The sequence below is a fragment of the Onychostoma macrolepis genome, chromosome 17, assembly GCF_012432095.1.
Source record: "Onychostoma macrolepis isolate SWU-2019 chromosome 17, ASM1243209v1, whole genome shotgun sequence".
Taxonomy (NCBI): Eukaryota; Metazoa; Chordata; class Actinopteri; order Cypriniformes; family Cyprinidae; genus Onychostoma; species Onychostoma macrolepis.
In genome coordinates, this window is record NC_081171.1 from 16,924,442 (window position 1) to 16,946,326 (window position 21,885).

A 21,885-nucleotide genomic window follows, 5' to 3' on the forward strand; every position below is an offset into this window, starting at 1 on the left:
ACGGCCGCCCCATGCACGGTAAATGCCATGCCTATATCTCTCTGTCTCTCTTTCTCTCACTCATTCCTGACAGCTCACATGACTAGTTACTCATACCCTGCTAATTACCCAGTCCTCCAACCAGCTAAAACATATATGCACAATAAACATACATGCCTTAAACATTTACACATGCTGAGACGCTTATAAACGCAAAACACAAAAATAGACTTACATCTAACGCCTTAATAATAGCTTTTGCTATTAAATGCCACACTGTTAGTGCTATCATGTCACAGACACCACCGGTGGCGGCTTTAAACCGTGTCAGCAGGGTTTCTTGTTATTGTACGTTGACGAGCACGTGATTTAACCTTTGGGGGTTGAAGGCTGAAGAACGGGACAGGTGGAATTAAACGCGGGCCTCGCACGCAGGGGCAGCACAGGCAGCGTGGCCGGCCACGCGGCAGATGGACTGTCAGCTTTAATATGACGGAGCGTGTGCGGGCGCTCCAGCCTGGAAGCACGCGGATCTCTACGGGAATGCAGCCGCTCGCCCGCGCAACAGGGGCTGGGAGCAGACGAGAACGGAGCTATGAAGCGCAAATACACCCGTCTGACACGTCACACAGACATGCACAGGTCTACTCTTACATCCCGCAAAGCACGCCAAAAATTTCGTTTTGCTATCTGCGGATACAAGTGAGTTCAAACAGTGCTATAGGCTACAGTCAGGTACATCCGCACCCTGTCTGGAAAAATTACTGCACATAAGCAGATTTGTTCAAAAGCTTCCCATCAGGATCACTTTGATAATCTACAGCAGGGCAGAAATAACACTCGTTTGAATTAACTCAAAGTCAAGAAATTTCGCATTCTAGATGAAAAAGAAACAATAGCTTCTGTTTGCCTAAGCGTTTCCACGGGGACACGTTTAAACAGGTTTTAAAAAGTCATGTTAAGCAAACACAGCGAGATAATGCACATAAAAGTGCTGAAGAAAATGACATACACAGGCTTGATTTAGTGGAATTTGAATTTCAAATGCAGCACGTTTCTCCAAGGATTTCATCATTCTGGTTTATTTGAGGGAAAAAAACTAGCCTGAAGGTGTGCGTATAGATATTAATACATATGTTTGCGGCCCTATAGAAGCTCAAAGGTGTTTTACAAACAATCCGGCGAAGTGCATTAACAATAAAACTGATTTTCATCTAAATGTTTTGAAATAACTCACTTTATTGAAATATTCTTAATTTAATTTGATGTAAAACATGAGATAATAGAAATATAATATGATTCAAGTTTCCGAACAGTGCAGAAATTCAGCGATTCAAAGAGTCCAGAACAGCCTCCAGAAACGCTCCACATCTGACTGCAAGGAGTCGGGCCTTACATGGTAAGTATCATACTGATCTCATCACACACACACACACACACACACACACGTGATGTATGACAGGAGAAAGCGCAGAGAAATATTTCACTGTCATCCGTCACCCAGCTGGGCGATTCATTTCCCTTTCTCTGTTACGAGACCTCCACAATTTCACAATTTCATTGCAAGACCAATGAAGCTAAAAGAGTTTCAAAAATCAGTTCGGATTCACACCAGTAGAACTGGAGAAACTTTACCGCCTTAAAGCTCTAACATCCTGTGCTTTCACACACACACACACACACACACACACACACACATATAAATGTTCTTGTGTAGACACACATAACCATTAACAAACAAATGTAAATGCCAGTTATATCACTTTCATTAAAAAAAAAAAAACATCCCGATTTTCATCTTAAATTCGAATTATTTACTTCACAGCGCTAATCTACTTCTAAAACTATTTTACACTATTATATTTTTAAAGTATAAAACCAACACACACACAAAAAAACATTAATTTGTTGTAATGCCTCTTCTATTGAGAAATAACTAAACAGGAAGGGAAAACAGATTCAGAAAAGCTATATCTGCATGCCGAGAGACAAACGGTGAGTCTGCTGGGAGCCGGTGGAAAACGCAGTGGCTAAAAGCACTATTTTTACACCCTTATCTAGCCCTCGTGGACCCTCCTGCTTCTGGAGTGACCACACTCCCTATTGACCTGCTGTAACTGTATCCTACAGGCTCTCAGCCGGCCCGCGCCTGCTCTGCCTCTCTCTAGCAGGCCGAATCATCCGCAAAATAAAGAAAGAAGCAAACAGGAAACCAAGGTCTAAAAATTGCAGAGAATAAAGCACATTCTGGTGTAATCGCTAATGCCGGTGGGTCATTTTTTTTTTACGCAATCGAGCGAGTCTCAGCTGGCGTGGGCCCTGTTAAAACCCTTATTCAACTTCTCGTAAAAATCGCCGCAGTGCGTTCGGAAAATCCTGATGGATTGATGCATAAATCACACAAATTGACAACTGCATCATCAGGCTCTCGCGCTCACGGCCGGCCGTGTGTTTTCATGTGTGCGGCACCTGCGTGCGACCGTTTCACACGAGTGTGTGCATCCGTCCGACGGGCCACTTATTGCACTTTTTAACAAAAGGGCAAAAATATAGCTTCCCTTTTTTTCTTACGGCCCCCCCCCCCCCTGGCCTCTCTTTTCTCCTGAATGACAGGCCGCTGGAGGGGCCGGGAGGGAGGGGGCTCTCTTTTAACTGGAGTTAATTACCCTTGGAATGCCTCAGACCCCTTCAAATAAGGGGAAGTGGCAATGCTCTGTCTCCAATAAGCAGGACAGCGTAAAGACAAAGAGTGTCCAGACAGTAATCGACAAGGGGCCACGGAAAGAGAAAGACATGCAGGACGAGCCACGACACCTCTCACACAGGGGAATGGGATGGAGCCAAATCAAGACTGAACGGCAACAAAGGCCTCCTCGCACACACACACACACACACACACACACCGCACACATGGCAGAATAAATAAATCTGCGCTGTGCATATTGACATCATTTGACAGATGAATTAAGTAAATGATTTTATAAGGAGATTAAATGGAATTTAATTTACACAATCTCTCTTTATTCCTGCTGATCCCAGCCTCTGGGGTTTCATTCGCCTCTCGCAAAAGAGAGAGAGAGAGTAGGGAGTACGAACGGGTGTAGAGAAAACGCAAAATCAAGTTTTCTTCAAGGGCCACAGGGGGGTTTCGGTGTTTTAAAATCATCTGCAAAAGCGACAAAAGGTTGAACATGCATGAGTGAACACTCAGACACCTTCTGCACGATTCTGCGCTGAACTATTCAGCCCACTGCAGAGTCCAGCAGTGATTTTACACACATGACACCCGCGCTTCCAGTGGACATTCACACTCCATTGCCTTTAAAAAGCTGACTGCTTGCTTCTGGTCAAATTAAAAAATGTCAAGCATTAAGCTTTGATGTAATTTTCTTCCTCTCCTTTTTGCTTTCAAATTGTTTCTTTTTTATTATACACATACATTCTAGAAATTTACAGAAGGTTTTGAGGAAAAAGTAAAATCAGTAGAAAAGCATGCATGTAATTTTATGACAATCTTTCGAGAAGCTGCATGAATTTCTTCACGTAAATATGGAAGCCTTTTAAAATGTCCTTATTCATTCGTTAAACAAAACTGAAAACACGCTGAACAATCAAAGTTGTACACCACATATGCAAAAAAAAAAAAAATTTAATTAAATTTTTTTTAATAAATATGTATAATGTATAAAACAAATTTAAAATTAATTTAAAAATCTATTTGTTTTTATTAGTTTTATTATTATTTTATTTTTACATAAACTGCTTTTAAATCTTTTTTTTATAAAACAAACAATAGACATTTAGAGATCCTAAATAACTTGATAACTAAAATCTAGATAATAAGGATCTTAATAATAATAATAACAAAAACATTTATAAAGATGTAAAGGTTCCCATCATAATTAAAATAATCCAAAAAGACATACCAACACGCTCTCTAACTGTGAATGTAAATATTAAAATGAGCGTGCAGATGTAAATGTACATGCAGACGGTGAGAGTCTGTAATTATGATAATAGCTAAACCAGCACTTGTTGTTATTACCATCATTAATATACTAATTAGAAACTCAGTAGTCAATTTGTGTTAAAATAAAGATCAAACAGCGAGCGAGCGCCAAATGGCTAAAAGGCTGTGAAGAACCGACAATCTTATCTCTGAATTTCCTTTCATGAGTCTGAATAATCCAGTCAATCTAATGATCCAGTGCAGGGTGTGTGCCAACACATCCACACCACTGCTGTCATTCCATCAGCATACAATATTTTAAATCTCCATCACTAAATAAATTCACTTTCACAACTACGTTAGCATGGATTCTTCAGGTGTGTTTATAAATGGCTTTCAGGCTGAAGTTGAGCTCCTCGTGTGTTGTATTTTTCAGGACGGTGACTGAAGGTTTAGGAGACCAGGATGGTTACCTGTTTGTGATCTTTCTGACCCTTCTCAGCGTCTTTTTTTTTTCTTTTCTATGTACTGTAGGTGTTGTCAGTTCACAGCCTGTTTTTCTTATCAGTATTCATATGCAGCAGAGGGCAGAGGTTAATAGTTTGGTTGTTTCTTTAATCAAACTTGTACGTGCACTTGTTCTGCTACATCACTATTTTGACAGATTCAAAAAGTAAAGACTTGCTACATAATGCTTTACAAATAGACATGACTTACAGGACTTAATCTGATTTGAATTTATTTTATAAAATTAATTTTTCAAGAACCACTATGAATGGTATTTTAATTAGATTTCTCACCTAAAATATTTCATTTTTAGCTGTTATCTCACATGATTTTATAACTAAACAACTAAACAAAATAGCAGGTATTTAGAACAGAATAAAAGTCTGCCAATGCAGAACCTGACATCTATATCAGTGTATTCATGTTTCCTCAGTCTGCGCTGACAGAAGTGAGCGGGACAGAGATAAATATGAAGCTAAGGAGCTGTTCTCTCTGCCGGCTCCTGGACGGTCCGCTCGTGCCCCGCGCACTCAATCCCTCCCTCCCTCTCTCTCTCTCTGAGCCAGCACACCGTCTTTAATACATTTAGCGGGCCACATGCTGTGCGACCGGTCTGCGATTCAAGCCACCTAAGACCGTTTTCTCCCTTCTATCCCATGGCTTTCGTCTTCCCCTCCTCCCTCGGTATTCTCTCTCTCTCTCTCTCTCTCTCTCATGTTGTTTTCCGCCACGCACTCCTAATGATTTACACAAAACGCACTCTGTCCTGTCAAAGCGGACACAGATTGCTGTAATATTGGATAAGCCGTCAGCTACCGGCACAACGTACATCCGCACGCACACTAGGCTCCAGACGCTACCTGACAGCGAAAACAACCTTGACAAGGAGGACCACGGTGACCACATGCACACATAAACACACAAACAAACCAGGACAGGAACTATACGGACAAAACAAACAGTCTAGCCGGACACACAAGTAGAAGTAGAAGAAATGAAAATGTACCTACTGTTGTTCGGAGTGCAGGGAAAAACACTCAGGGAGCGAAAGTTCTACCGAATCCATGTGCGCTCTGCGATCATCGTTTGAGCAAACCTCTTCTATAAATTAAAGTTTTCTCTCTCTCTCTCTCTCTCTTTCTCTCTGGCTTCTCGGTCTCCGCTCCTCTCTCTCTCTCTCTCTGTACCTCCTCCTCCTCTCTCTCCCTTCCGTGACTGAGCAGTGCAATTAACAGGACCGTTCTCCCGGTGACAGCCTATAGGCACAGCCAGTTGGGACCAAAAGCTCTTGCACTCTTCTAATCAAGGACTTAAAGCCACGATTGCTGCTCATTAATATGAAGCAGGGCTTTGCATATGCAGTCCCCCCGGCCCTCCCGGACGCCAGATTGGTGGCTTCCCAGCCAATTGGAGTGAGACAGGGCAGTGTCTGCGCCCACAGAGAGACGGAGCGGGGAGAGAGGGGAGGGGAAAGACAAAGAGCGAGCGAGCGAGAGAGAGAGAGAGAGAGGGAGAGGAGGAGGGAGGGGGAGTGGTGTAATGAGAGGGAAAGTGGGGGTGAGAGAGGGTTTAAAGAAGCAGCCCGCGTCTCTCCCTCAGCAATGCTTATCGGCTCGCGCTGTCAAGTGCGCAGATAAAACCGCTCACTTTGTTGATACAAAACATTGTGAATGAAGCCGCTTGCTGTTCGCTTTGCATCCGCCTCTGTTTACACGCTCATTCGTTTCTTCCGTCCACCTGCACAGGGAACATTAAAAAAAAAAGTGTTATAAGCTAATTTAAAAATCTTGTTTGTTTTGCATTGAAAAAAATGTAGTTTTTCAGGCTTGCGAATGTTGTCGTACACTTTACGATACAGAGCTGAAAAACCGTTGCAATCCACCGCAACATCATAACAGCGGCCCATCACAGCAAATGTGGAAGTGAGGGAGTGGACACACGCTACCGTGACCACATCACTGACAGATACAGCGAGAAAAGGCTGAGGAAAAGATCAAAGGCACCCCTTTGTTCTAGAATGATTGAGCCACATTTGCGGGGCATCCAGGCTGCCGGTGCGCGCCGTTCGCAAGTACGTGTGTATGTTTACGCGCGTGTCACAGGCTCGCTGCATTTCCAGCAGCAGCAGGGAAGATATTGCTGGCATCTCAGCACACCACAATTCCCCACTGATAAGAAAATTCAGGAGCCGCACCGGCCCACAAACCATTGTGCTTGCCCCACCACGCCGCCACAGAAATTGCATCTGACCGTCTTTCATATTCCAAACTTGCAGGGATTTTGGAGGCAGACGTCTCTTTAAAATGCCTGTCTTGGGTCTCTGAAACTGAACTAAACCTGTTCACTGGATCTCATATACGAACCCAGGTTTCTTTGATTGATTTTTACTTAATTGCTTTAATAAACATGAAGTCATATAACCATTTTTTTTTGTCAACAAAGCAGTCAAACTTTTATTAAATAGTATTTTCTTTTTACTTTACATAACAATAGCACTACTCCTACTAAATTAATTAATTAATTAATTAATAATTAATTAATTAAAAATATATTAGATTGGTCTTCGCCATTGCTTAAAACCACATTTAGGAAAACATTTAAAATGAAAAAGAAAAGAAAAAACACCATATTTGTATGAAGATGTTTATCTTAAATCTAAAGAAAAATCTATAAATCTAAAATAAATCAATAAATGAATTAATGAATGAACAAATAATGATAATAATAATAATAACAATTGACAAAGTAGTCAAACTAACCTTAATTGATACATAAATAGTACTAATAATACTAATAATAATATTGTATGATTATATACATTTTCAGTACTGTCATTGTCTTTTAATAACTTATTTCAAAATTTCACAAAATATCTGTGTTTTTTTTTTAATCAATTTGTACGAACAGCTATTAATTCTCAGGTAGGCAGCAGGTGCGTTGTGTAGAGTAAGATATATCGAATGAGAGATGCACATCAACAATAAAGAGGTGCAGATCAATGCAACGCACACATCACTGAAAACTAATATCTTTCGGGGAAATTAGATCTACTTCTAAACTGCACAAAGAAAGAAAAAGCTTGATATGGCACATATAGAAACAACTGAGTGAAATTCAGGATTTTCCCTTTGAATAACAGATGGGCAGAAAAAGGAAAAGCAAACACGTTTGAACGATCAGAATCATGCAACTTTGTTTCCAGAGAAGTGTAAAAGACTGCTAGAAGATTATTTTTATTACATGGGAGTGTGTTGCCATTGCTGAAGGACAAAGGAGTTTTGAAATAACACTCTACTGTTTCCGACCAGCCAACACACACACACACACACACACACACACACTTGGAAAGTTACATTTGCTTAATTTATTCATCTGTCTGCTTTTAAACAATGTACAGCCTCTGCAATCTTTGCACCACAAAAAAACAAACCACATGATTAAAAAATACTAAAGCAGTGGTTTCAAAGCGCAGCCTGGAAACGACAGGCAGCCGACTGCCATTTGAAACTGTTTTAATTGCACTATGACAAACGGAAATGAAGAGGATGAGGGGGACCGGGAACCACCGTAATGTTTGAATGCAGATAGGAGGGATACCTGTGTTCACTCAGGTCCCATGAGACCAACAAACATTCCTCATATTAAGATCCACGTAGATCAAATGCAAAGTGTGGAGCTAACAGACAGCACTCATACTTGAAGAACTAAGATGCACACTGAGACTGTTCAAATAAAAAAGAGAGGAAATCAGTTAGATGGACACATTGAAATGTATGGTCTTCCCTGAAAAGCATCTAAAAGAAAGAGGTTAAAGTGAATCAAACCTGAAAGCTCAAACTAGCAAAGTTTTTTTTTTTTTTTCACTGTCGACATGCTTTTTTTCATTTAGGTTTCACAGCAGGGGTGCAGTGTTGTGTCCGGATGTATTGATTCAATTACAGTGGCCTGCCCGCTTTTGACAGACCCCCCCTTTAGGTCACATTTCCATATCTGTGCTGAATGGGTGGCTGTGACCCCCAAACACTGGCCACGTGGGGCTGGAAAGACCCAACACATCACTCCAAACTTCTGTCAGTCAGTAAATCTGACTGCGATAGCAACATGCTAACAACATTAAGTTTAAGCATAACAACAATGCGCTCTTAGCAGCTCAAAGTTATTCAGAATCGAGCCTGGCTTCGCTACTACAAGCTGTCATTAACAGCCTTTAATCCCTGCTGCCCCGCTGAATACATTTGAACTTAAGTATGCACGACTAGTCTGCGCTGATTGCAGCGGCTGTCGATACGTGTCAATAGCTGCCCATCTTTTTCATTAGCAGTTTTAGCACAGCGCTTCTGCTTCTATTGTTCAGACGGTGTGTGTTTTACAACGAGCCGCGTCTCGCTTTCAAACCGAATCCCGTTCTGCCACAAGAGACGGACAAGCATTCAATTCACAAGCCGGCAGATTGAAAGACGAGCTCTGAGATGTAAAAACAAAACGCATTAGGCGCTAGCAAGGACGGCTATGCAAAGTCTCAAAATGGATTTGAAAAGACTCCAGTCTGGCTTTTGTAAGCGCTTGTGTGTGAGTACGTGGGCGTGAGAGCGTGCGTGTGTTTTTTATTTGTGTGTGTGAAATGTTAAAGACAGGGATGACCCTTTTGGTCACTGGCTGTTGACATGTGGCTAAGAATTATCAGGGCTAGCTTGGCGGAGCATCAATCACACCAGTCAATAGGGGAGGGCAAGTTCACTTAGGTCACATGTCAGCCGACCAGCCGCCGAGCATACAGTCAATGCGGCCGCCGCTGGAGTTGTTTAAAATCAACTTGTCAAAAATTGGGCTGTAATAAATTCAAGAGGCAGGATGCTTATTTGTAGCCACTCGGGTCAGCACGGGGCGTCTCAGAGTGAAAGCTCTCAGGCTGAGCGGAGAAGCGTATTACAAACAATAACACTGCATAAATGTGATGCTGTTGTTTCTATATTCATAATGTAATTTAAAAATAGAGCAATTTAATAGGTAATTGAATGAAATAATTAAAGAGTTGTACTAAAAATGCTGTGTGGATGTGTGTGTATACACACACACACACACACACACACACACATATTTAATTTACATATTTTAATAGGTAATTATTTTTAATACTATATTACAATGTGTGTGTGTGTAAATAAGTAAGTAAATAAATAAATAAATGTAATTTATATAATGAAAGATATTATACATGATTTTGGGAAAACAATTTTTTTTTTTTTGTGATTTATTCTGTCTGACTGATTGTGTATATGTGCACTAGACAATATAAAATGCAAAAGCAACTTAAAGACAACTTACACGCATGTACACATTCCTAAATATATACTGTTATCAAGCAAAGCTTCAAAGCGAACAAATAATTTTCTTACATCTGCTTCTGCTTCCTCAGATTCCTAAACTCAAAGTCCCTCGCAAGAGAAAGTAGACTGAAAAGTGTGTGTGTGTGTTTGTGCCTGTCATATGAGAGTGCTGCAGTGCTCTTGTATTGCGTCTTGATGGGGACACAAAGGCAGGTTGGCAGCTGTGTGCCGGGACAGCCCTTCAGTCTGCAGTTCAGCAGTGGTCAACAGAGGGAGCTACTGGCTGTGCGGTGGTCAGTGTGTGTGTGTGTGTGTGAGAGAGTGTGTGTGCGGTCTGTCTGATGAGCGGAGAGCTCATCTGTGTGTATGTGTGTTTGTCCTCTGTTGTTTTACCCCATCGCTGTCACAAAATGGATATATTTATGCCTGCCACTGTGGTCTGAGTTGCCTTGTCATACATGAAGGAATATTTAAGAACTCAAACATATGATGGGAAAATAGGAATTTGGATACATAGTGACAATATGGAATACTACTTTTTTATTAATCTATTAATTGTAATAGATTATATTAAATTCAAATAATAAATAAATGTTACATTTTATACAGATTTTGTAAGTGAAACACAAAATAATCTCACATTAATCTTGTAATAATCTGTATTAAATTAAAACAAATGGCAAAATCGTTAAGATACCGTGTGTACAGACAAACCGTTTTTATTCCTGTTGAGACAATAAATAAATATATAAATAGAGTATAAGAATTTATTTTAGCTAGTTTGCCATCAAATATTTCTTAATATATTTTAAGAAATGAAATACCAACAAATCTAATTAATGCATATTTATGCAACTGAAATGACAGATTCACTAACCTGTAAGTCTTATGTTTCTTATTATTTACTTATCATAGTCTTTTCAGTTGTAATATGAATTATATTTCAACAAATTAACTAAAAAGGTTATATGCCATTTCAAAATGTAGGTTTAATGTGAGACTAGGTAGTCAAAATCTTTTCACCCCAGCCATACCTAAACACACATACAAATATATAAGCAATATAAAATTCCAGGGTGCCAAAAGGACATTTTAAACAACTGCTATGGTACCACTTTCAAAAGACTTGGATGGGTGAGTAAAACCGCTCTATGAAACCACTGTTATGAAGGGGAAAGCGACACAAGGTTACTATGGTAGCGAATGAGTGAATAGCTAAGTAATCTAATGGTCTATCAGCAGGTACAATTGTCACATGAAGGAAAGTGCCAATTTCAAAGCCCCCCTGCTTGGCAGGGTGATAACAGGCTAGCGGGGGCTCCAGGGACAGCGGCGAGCCCGGTGTGCGGCATTTGCTAACCTCTCTTTGATACAGCCACTGCTGTTTCCTGTTTCCACCCTCTTCTCCCTCGTCTTGAATCTCTTTAGCAGTCCGACTATACGCAGGACGCCCTGAATAAACCGCCAAGGGTCTCCTATCTTCAAGAAAACCAGTGCTGCAGTGAAGAATGGAAAATTAATGGTGTTAGAATGAGAGCTTATCTATCTTTACTAAATACAGTTTATTCTTTTTCTAAATCGAAATATCCATTTATTTAGATTTTTTATAAAACATATATACTAAAAATAAGTCCACAAATTACATTAAATAAATAAATCCCATATCCAGAACACAGATACCCAGACCTCTGATATGTGATGCACATTAGCACATTAAAGTACCTTTTAAGTGCAGGTATTTGCAGTTCAGCGTGTCTGAAAAGGACTGAGACCCGTCTTATCCTTATCTGTGGTTACATTTAATACACCTTCAGTCATTTCCCAGGTCTACTGGGATCAAGTTTACTTTCAAACACATGAACGGCCTTTAACTGATGTACTCGGAGCAGATATAGAGACAAAACTGCGCATGAAACGGTTGTCATTCCTGCACACATTTTTTTTTTCAGTGTAAGATAAGCTTGAGTAAACATGAGCACAAAATACTGCTGTCTCACAGGGTTACGTGTGCATCGTGCACCTGCATGAGCCACGCCGTGTTCCTGCCACTGATTATGTCTATATAAAGCTGTTTTAAAAATTACAATTAAAAGTAAAAGTAAAGAAAAATTAAATATTTAGTGATACACACATATATATAAAGTTAGTGCTAAATAAAAAATGAAAAAACCTTAAATAAAAATAAAAAATAAATGATTGAAATGATGGTTGGACTCATTAAATATTCCTATTGAAAGTGTCCCTGCTCTGCCAGGATGTGGCCTTGGCCTCTCAGGCCCTGTTCTGAATGGAGAGCTGCCATCACGTCAGCATGGCCTGTTTAACCACATCACTCTCATCTTGTACCACTCATGCTCTTCATGCCAAAGCTGCTCAGCACCACACTGCAGCCCGGTGTTTTATTGTCCAAAACATTTCAAATGTCTGGTCTCGACAGGTAATGCGTTGATTGAGTTTGTCATTGCCATGCAGCGTTATTTTGAAGCGCAAAGGTAACACTTTATTTCGATAGTCCACTTTAGACATTCTACTAACAGTAAGTAACTTTGTAACTACATGTCAACTAGCAGTCATTAGAGTATTAGTAGACTGTCAGCTTAATATCTTCTAACATTTTATTTTGATGGGTCCACAACATACTGACTATGAGAAACTTTGCAAGTATATGTCAACTTATTCTACTAACCCTAATCCTACCGTACTGAGAGTTAGTAGACATGTAGTTACAAATGAATGAGAATTAGCTGACATGTAGTTAAAAAGTTACTTATAGTTAGTAGAATGGCTAAAGTGGACTATCGAAATAAAGTGTAACCAGCTCAAATATTACACATCATCTGGGTTTAAAATTGTCATTTATGCACCACTACTGGGAGCAAAGAGAATACTGATTGTATAATTGCTAAAATACCTTGTACTCTTTATAGCGATTCTGTTTAATCAATGCTATAGAGGCAGAGAAATTACATACTTTCTTTCATATCTACCGATAGTGGGTGAACTAAAACAATTTGTGATTCTTAAAATTGTCTCACAGGTCAAAACTCTATATTTCATATTATTTCATCAAAAACAGTCTAGTAATTTGACCCCTTTCATATTTTGTGCCAAACATTTTATTTGGAGCACAAAACATCACCGTTGTCCATAAGCCACTCTAAGCTGTTGATGAACAGACAGAAATTGAAAATCAAATTTTATTAAGGCGTGTATGCATTAAAACATGGTGCCTCTAGACGGGTCTTGCCAAGTTTGATGTCAAATAGGGCTGTCACGATATCAGATTTTTTACTACATGATTAGCGTGGTCTCAATTTATGGTAATGATATATTGTGATATTTATATAAATCTTGAAAAATTTTAATAAATAAATATATATATATATATATATATATATATATATATATATATATATATATATATATATATATATATATATATATATATTACCAGTGAATCACACCATTGGATACAAAAGGAACAATTACACTAAACAGAAGAGACAAAAAACTAAAATGCTAGCCGTTTTTAGTTTAGCACAGTGTCAAAGTAAGACAATTTATTAGAATAACTACATATTTTTCCTTCAAACTTATAGTGTATTGCAGCAATCAAGTGTTTGAAATAACTTCCTGTGAACTGATTCTTATTTTACAGTGTTAAAGGCTATATAGATTAGCATTGCAATATACATATATATTATTCACATGAAAATACCTGAGATGGTGGGAAGAACACCGATAAACCATATATTGCTGCAATTGTGTGCTGATTCTCATCTTGTTTCATCGTACAAAACACTTCTTTCTGCATTTTTTTCAGCTAAAGCGACAGCTGGACACTTTTGTCCAAATACTGTAAGAGATTTCCTGGAAAGTCGTTTGTTTTATTACTCCTATGAGTTTCGCTTGTGGACTTTCTGCACGAGGGCGCCCTCCGGTGTCGAGTATGAATGAAATAAATCACATGTGAGAGTTTAATGCATAGATATTAGGGGTGGCACGGTACACAGATGTCAAAGTTCGGTACGTACCTCGGTTCGGGGGTCACGGTTCGATACGATTTCGGTACATCAGGGAAAATTTTTTTTTTTTACTATGCTCAGTTTCTTTTCACTTATTTTGAACAGACAGTAGTGCAAATTACAATTTTTTTTCCATCTAGATGTGAAAATACTAAATATTATTACATTATATAAAATCTGTTTAGTTTTCATTGTGAGTGTACACAATTAAAAGCAGACCTTTATACTGTGGTTATTAATAAGACAATAAGTGTTTAAAGTTGATTCTGCTGGTATAAGGAAACAAGTGATCGCGCCGGAGCGTACATACAAACACACACACACACACACATCAGTTCCAGCATTGCTAACTTGACAGTGCAGTTGGTACTTAAAAGAGGAAGTGGAAAGAGCAATGGAAGTTACGTAAGGAGGTGTGGTACAAAGAGTGAGTTGTACGTGGCAGGGTAGTTGAGTGTTGCTTACTGCCGCTGCTGCTGAGTGAGTCACGTTGTGAATCAGACGCATGAGAGGATTAATAACGCCCTCGTGCTACTTAAGACTGGTTTTGTGGTCCAGGGTCACGTATTTCATTATTTAAACATCACGATTACCATCAATACCGGTATATCGCGACACCCCCAAACATAATTGGTTCTCGCTCATCTCCTGACCAAACTGTTTTGAAATGGACACAAGCATAAATGAGACAAAGATTTGAGATCTACAGCAAAGTTTTTTTTTTTACTTACATTTTGGTCTGTTTTTTTTTTTTTACAAAAACTTTCATAATATTTGGAAAATAGCATGCAGACTACTGTACTTTTTTCTTTCTGGAGCTTGACAGTAAAAAACAAATCATGTTCTCACAAAAAAGAGCAGTGCTGGCATTCTGCTAAACTTCTCCTTGTATGCTATACAAAAGAAAGAATGTCATACAGGTTTGGAACGACATGAGGATGACGAGTAAATGATGACAGAATGTTCATGTTTAGATAAACAAACCCTCTAATTCAAACTCATTTGCAACTTCTCCATCCAAATTCATGTTACATAATCTTCACGTCAAAGATAGCATTCAATCACACAAGAAACCCCCGTGACTCTTCCTGTCATTACAAAGCATGTGACTGCCGAAACTTTCCAGCCCTGTCTGCTCCTCTCAGTCCTCTCTCAGCTCAAGACAGCAGCCCCCCTCAGCCCATACAGAGCCTGTGCTTCTGCCCGCAGCTGTTCCTCAAAGCTACAGGGCTTTAGAGAAGATCTCCATCTCCGTTAACACATGGATCTGCCCTTTGGAGGAGAGGCGGCCACATTTGCTGGCCTTTGCACAGTGGCCCGCAGGGCGTCCTTCTCCATTAGGGGTAGGTCACAGGGATTCACACAGAGAGAGGGAAAGTAGGGACAGGTGTGGATACACTGACCAGGGACTAATAGCTAATTAAAACATTAAAATATGCTTTAAATTTACAGCATACTGCAGTTGTGTTTGGGGTTCAAAAACTAGGCTCTATGAGGTGAATTCACAAAGAATTAAATGTGGCAGCTGATAAAATCATTGGCATATTTTTGCATATACAGTGCCAGGGAACCTCAGAAAACGTTTAAGGGGGCCACAAGATGCCTTAAAGAGTTTCTTAAAAAAAAAGCAACATTTTGAGCAAAAATCTAAGAAAATCAGATGCAGATGTAGATTCAAAGATGCAGTGGATTGCTTCTATCAGCACCCCAATGCTTACACAGTCCTTTGCCACTTCCTGGATCAACATTTCACTCTGTAACTTTAGGCGGTTTTCATTTATATAGGCTGTTTATTGTTGATGATCACATTATTTTTCATATGCATCTGTTTACATATAAGATTGCTCATTTCTGGGTCTTCCTCACCTGTGTTTTTGATCGGGACATTCTGGACTCATTCAGGAGATGCATAATAGCACCCCAGAGTGTATAACAGTGACAACGCAGAAACCCAGAAAATTCTGTGTTTGGCAGGGAAGCGTTGTCTTATAAATAACAGAAAATTCTGTGTTTTTACAAGGAAAGAGTTCATTTAAATTATTTAATATTAAAATGTTAAAATCCTCCAAACTCAAAAAATGTGGTCGTTCAGTATGGGAGAAAAACAAAACAAAACATATTTATTAGTTTAATTAGTTTCTCCAACAACCGTTGATTTTACCTAAGAAAATCATAATCATAAAGTTAATCACAGGTAATTATTTTGTACTACTGATTGCAGAAGTAACCGAATATTGGATTTTGGGTGGTAAGTAAAGGTATATGAAAGAGGAATATGTGCTAAAATACAACGTACATAAGTGGAAATGTAGGAAGCTGCAGTTATAGTTTTAATAATAAAAAAATCATAATTTTTCAATCTAAACTGTTTAAATAAAAAGTTATTTTTACAAATATTTAAAAAATCTCAATAAAAAAAACAAAAAAAAAAACGGACTTTTGGAAATAATACATTATATCAACTCCCTAATGTGCAGCTTTGTTGAGAAACTAAACAAAATATAAAACGTTACAAGTTGAATTAGCAACAGACACATTTAACTCTAAATATGGCCTACTTAAGATATCACACTTAGCCAGTTACTCTCTGCTTATCTCTCAAAACCCATGTAAATGACTCCTGCCTCAGAGTCACTGCTGATTCAGCTGAGCTTCACTATTATCACAGTACATCTCATTAAGAGTCATGAGCTAATGGCAATATCGGTTTCACCACAAATAATACTTTAAATTATGACAGAAGTGAACTTTTCCTTTGCTCAACCTCATGCCAACTAAAAATTTGGTCTGTTTCACATACAAATATGGCACACTTTTTGTCATTTTGGAGATTGCCAGAGATTGCATTTTAAAAAAAGAGTGGCTGAGCAGGGCTCGCAAAATCGCTAGCCCGAGGTCCCGGGGCTATTGTGTTTTCCAGTCGGGCTACCAAAATGTATCACTGCCTGCCCGACGGGGGGCTAGTTAAATACAGACCTCCCGCGGGTCCTTAAAAACTCTTAAAGTGAGTTGTATCAAACTTAAGGCCATAAAAAGTTTTAAATACGTTAAATGGTATAAGAAATGTCTTAATTATAATTTCTAGAGGTCTTACAGTCGGCGACGGAAAGACATGAGTCGTGATACGGCTGGATTAAACTTCAAAAGGCAATGATGTCATTGAATTTAAATATGAGTGCTGCACGTTTCAAGTCAAAACGCGGCGCGGATTTCTTTATGTCAATGTATCTGAAGGGAACCGACTGTCCTCAGAAAGGTGTCGTTGGCATTTTAATTTCATTTTACCTGTAATTCCAGATAAAGCAGCGTTTATGAGCGCGGAGCTGCTTTGTGTACAGCGTTTCCAGGGAAACCGCAATATTTCAGCGCTCCTAAAGCGCCACCTCGTGGCAGAGAATGAATTTGCATTTCCAATAAGCCTTTCTTGCTGTTTATGGTCAGATCAATGCAAATATCAACTCATGGTACACAGCAAACACATAGAGTTGTAAATGAGAAAGAAGTTAATGTGCCTTCTAAAATTTAAAAAAATTCTGCAGATACCCTGTAAATAGTGAAATGAGATTCCTTCCTTCCTTCATATTTGTTGATATTTGTGTATTGAAAATATTTTTGATTGACATTTAAACTCCTATCTGATTTTCTATATTTACATTTTTTTTTTTTTTTAATTTGGGCTAGTTAAATTCATTTTCGGGCTACCAAAATCTGAAGAGTACCTGCCCGAAGGGCTACCAGGGATTTTGAAATTTTGCGAGGCCTGCTGGGATATTTGTCCTTTTATGTTTCACAGAAGAAATACAGGTTTGGATTTAAATTTAATTTTTTATGTGAACTAATCTCCTAATCAGACAGAAGTTAGCTTGATAGTAATCAAGTCTGGCAGACTGTTATTTTGTATTATATTATAGTCAACTACAAACAATATTAAGCATCACTATTAATGCTAATTCCAAGCAAAATCACTAGGGGGAAAGTGCAAGAAACATCACACACACACACACACACACACACACACACACATGCTCTCTCTCATAAAAGTCCCTCCTGTATGGAAGTGGTAATTGACTTCTCAGAGAGAGCTAGTGGGCGGATTCAATCCAGACTATAGCCACATCTTCATACTGCTTCACCAGGACCAGACTGCATGGGAAAGAATTCTTAATGAGGGCCCCCAACGCCCTGCGGGAACCCCATCTCTGTCTCTCTCTCTCTCACACACAGTCTCACTCCATAACAGGGTCCTGTTTCTACACCGACCTGCACTAAACACTCCGACAAAAGGGCTTGGATGTGTTATTGCTCTCGAGCGTTGGGACCCCCCACACGCTGAACCGCCAGCTCATTTGGTGGGATTCTACGGCACGCACACACTTTGTCAAAAACACAGAAATATATATAAATAAATCAAACACCTGGAGAGCAGGGCAGCACAAAGCTTGAAAACAGAGAGATGACTGAGGCTAGACAAAGGGGAAGAGAGAGAAACGCATGAGGGATTGCGTGGGACTGTATTTGTTAAGTTTTTTTTCTTCAAAGCGTTGCTCATTTTAATAAAGGAGATCCCCCAGTCTCTCTAAGTGCCGCAGATAAAAGAAATCATTTAGTGGCTTAAAAGACTATTAATGTGAAGAGCCACACTTGTCTCTTTCTCTCTCTCCTGTCCTCGGAGGAAATGTCATTGAGCCTGTTGCATCACAATAGCATGGAGTGAAAAATCTTGCATGATGGAATCTGAGACGTGTTGTTTCTTTGCTCACATATTTACGCTGTAATCTGAGGGGCCTAGACAGATGTCACAAAATATAAATATTACCTTACATGTATGCAGTTACATGGTCAAGGCAAGAATAGTTTGTTGGAGAGTCCAAGTAATGCCATGTTCTAGACAAAAATTAAAAAAAAAAAAAAAAAAGAAGAAGAAAAAATTGTAGGTTTGTTGAAGTAATATGCAATAAGTAATGAAGTAATATATGACACCAAAATGAAAATCCTGGCATCTTTTACTCACCTTCATGTGGTTCCAAACCCATCCCAAAATCTTTCTTCTGTGGATCACAAAAGATGATATTTTGAAGAATGTTTCAACTTTTGAAGCACTGAGACATTCTTCAAAATATCTTCTTTTTTGTTTCACAGAAAAAATACTGTCCCTTTAAATATGTACAAAGAGACTGTGCACTGTGTTTGCATACTTGATTTTGGGCTTACGGTTGAAAACTGCAGCAGAAGACTCCTCTTCATTGCAGTATACACACAATCCTGGCCTCTCTGGGTTGTGTTTGTGTGTATGTGTCTCAGAGAGTCCACCCATCACCCCTTTGGTGTGGGCGATGGAGTGTGACGGCTCGTTAAAGAAAAACAAAGCCCCTCACCTTCCTTTATCACTAATATGCACCTGGAGAGCTGCCGTGCTTTATGATAAACTCGCACGGCCAAACACACACTCACACAAACACAACCGTGTTTACACACCTACCCAGAATGCACTGGGCACGCAGCCTTGTTCCAGGGGCCACTGTAAACAACTAAAGTCAATCTGTTTGTGCTAGTTTACTGCCACAGCTCAACTCCTCTGCTCACAAACAGTTTTCCGCCAGCGATGTCAGTGACTTATGGATGTGATATGAGTTTTCTTCCATTTCTCTCTTTAGACGAGTAAATCAAGACTGACTGTGAGCCGCAAAGTATTGTGGAAAACCTGTTATGTCGCATTGAAATCGAACGGAAATTAGAATGTTTTAGCAGATAAAACTTACTGCAATGCTCTGAGTTACCTGGGTACACATATCGACACAAACCCTGACCTCACAGGAAAGTGTCCTCCTGCCACACTTCCATAAAGCGCTCCACAGATCCAGTTATGTCCTCTCAATCGAAACTAATACCGTTTCCTCCCCCCTCATCCACTCCTATCCCACAACCCCCCCACCCCTCACCAGGTTTGATAACAAATATTCCCTCACCTAAATTAGAAATGTGAAGTAATTATACCGGCGGCCCTCCTACGGGTTATTCATAGGAGTCGACGGTCGTAAGAGAGCTTTCTTTATATAAATAGGTTACTTCAGAGGGTGACTTTAATTATGTTGGTTTCAAACAGAACATGAGTGTGGTATTCCGGCGGGATTAAGCGTCTCTGGCTCTTTGTTAACTGAGCACAAATGTATGCCAGCAAGGAGCATCTCCACAAGATCTCCGCTAAATTTATTCAGCCACCGCGCACCTCCGCCGGTGAATAATTCCACTAATAATAAAGATTGTGAGAAACAAGAGGGGGAAAAGGAAATCTACATTCAAGAGAAAAAAAAAAAAGAAAGTGTGTGTAGTTTTCAAGGACGACTTAAAAAACAAATTTAATCTGTTTTGCATGGGAAATAGGTATTCTTGTGTTTTGTTCTGTGAGTGTGTGTGTAAGTGTGTGTGTCTCTATGTGCTGCACAGTGTTTGTTCCATTGGTGTTCAAAGAACCAATGGTCTATTACTAGGCTGTATTGCTTTTTTCCCCAGTTTAAATGCTTTAAGGAGAAGGTTCTCAAACTGGGGACCACTGACTATAAGGGATTACTAGGGGGATCTGCCAAAAATGCGGAAAAGCATATTTGTTAAATGTAAAATTTTAGGGCTGTCAAAGTTAACATACTGAGCTGACCAAATTTGTATTTTCTAAATGGAACACATTGAATAATTAACCAAAAAAAATAAAAAAAATACAAATCAAGAGACCGTGAGATTAATTATTTCATTAGTTAAGAGACTTAAGATACACACCCCTATATGTGTTTGAATGATGAGTTTGAATCAAATTTGTAAAAAGTGTGAACAACCATAAACAGTAACTTGTGCATTTTTAGTGTTTTATTATCCAGCAATATATAAATAATAGGAAACAGCAATATGAGACTTTGCATTTATCATATCTCACTTCAATTTGAAATATTTGTTAAATCAACCACACCATGTTTGATGTGCTACAAATATATCTATATCTATCTATCTATCTATCTATCTATCTATATATATATATATATATATATATATATATATAGAGAGAGAGAGAGAGAGAGAGAGAGAGAGAGAGATATCTGAAAATATGTTTATTAGAAACCGTTTTCTAAGAGGCAAAGAGCAACAAAACCATCTACATTTCTCAAGCAGTAATATCACAATATCAGCGAGGCAGCGCTTCAGCATGGCTCTAATGTTTCACAATCATACACAAACAATATCCGTCTGTTTGACTGCGGCAGAATTTATAGCCACCCCATTGATTGCTTTTGCCGGACATGATGGCTGTAAATTGCAGACCGTTTGGTAAATGCGGGCAGTTAGAAGTGTACAAGTAATTATTTCACGGCTGCTGATTGAAACATAATTCCAATATGGCCTTCTGAAAATGACAGCATTCCCAAAGTCCTCCGTTTTAATTTGGAGGTGATACTAATTAGGGGGAGCATTATAGGACTTTTTATGTGATCTCTCCAACGGAGCCCCAAATAATTAAAATGTCAGCGGAAATAAATATGCATAAACAGCTCGTAATTTCAGAAATATTGTCCCACGTCGTTCATGGCTTGTGGGAAAAGAAGCACTCTCACATTATTTATGCTTTTTCAGGGAACTTTATATAGCATTTCACAGAAGTTAACAATCTAAAACGGTTAAAATAAACTGAACGGCTAAGCATGAATAGTGAACCTCATTATTGAAATCTGAAAGTTGGAGGTTATTGAAAGTTATTATTCAATAATAATAATAATAATAATAATAATAATAACAAAAAAATTGTACTGATACATTGCGAAAATAATTTTTTTTGAAGTTGGAAAAAAATTATGTAAATTTTACAATAAAATACTGTCAAAACACATTAAAATTTCATGTTTAATTCAATATATCACCGACCATTTCTTTAAAATTGTTTATGAAATTTACTAGCAATTTCGAAGTGAAAATTGTTTCTACACCAATTTTGTTTTTTCAGTGCACTATTCTAATTATAATATATTATTCTTAAAGAACAAGAAACAACTCTGATATACACTGAACAAAATTATGGCCACAATAAAAGGCCACTCTAAAATGTGCAGTTTTACTG

At 38.7% G+C, this 21,885-nt stretch overlaps 1 protein-coding gene across 8 annotated transcripts in view; it reads right to left on the minus strand.

The window, feature by feature from the left end:
- esrrga (estrogen-related receptor gamma a) overlaps positions 1-21,885 on the minus strand; it is a 189,060-nt gene that overhangs the window by 73,090 nt on the left and 94,085 nt on the right. For 2 of the 8 annotated variants that reach the window (XM_058748775.1, XM_058748773.1), the window contains exon 3: positions 11,123-11,258. The exons of 3 other annotated variants lie outside the window; for them this stretch is intronic. In XM_058748775.1, coding sequence (XP_058604758.1) covers positions 11,123-11,258 — 136 coding nt within the window. Of the gene's footprint in view, positions 1-5,441; positions 5,828-11,122; positions 11,259-17,072; positions 17,215-21,885 lie in introns of those variants that run through there. 3 more of the 8 variants (XM_058748781.1, XM_058748779.1, XM_058748776.1) reach the window with 3 other exon arrangements.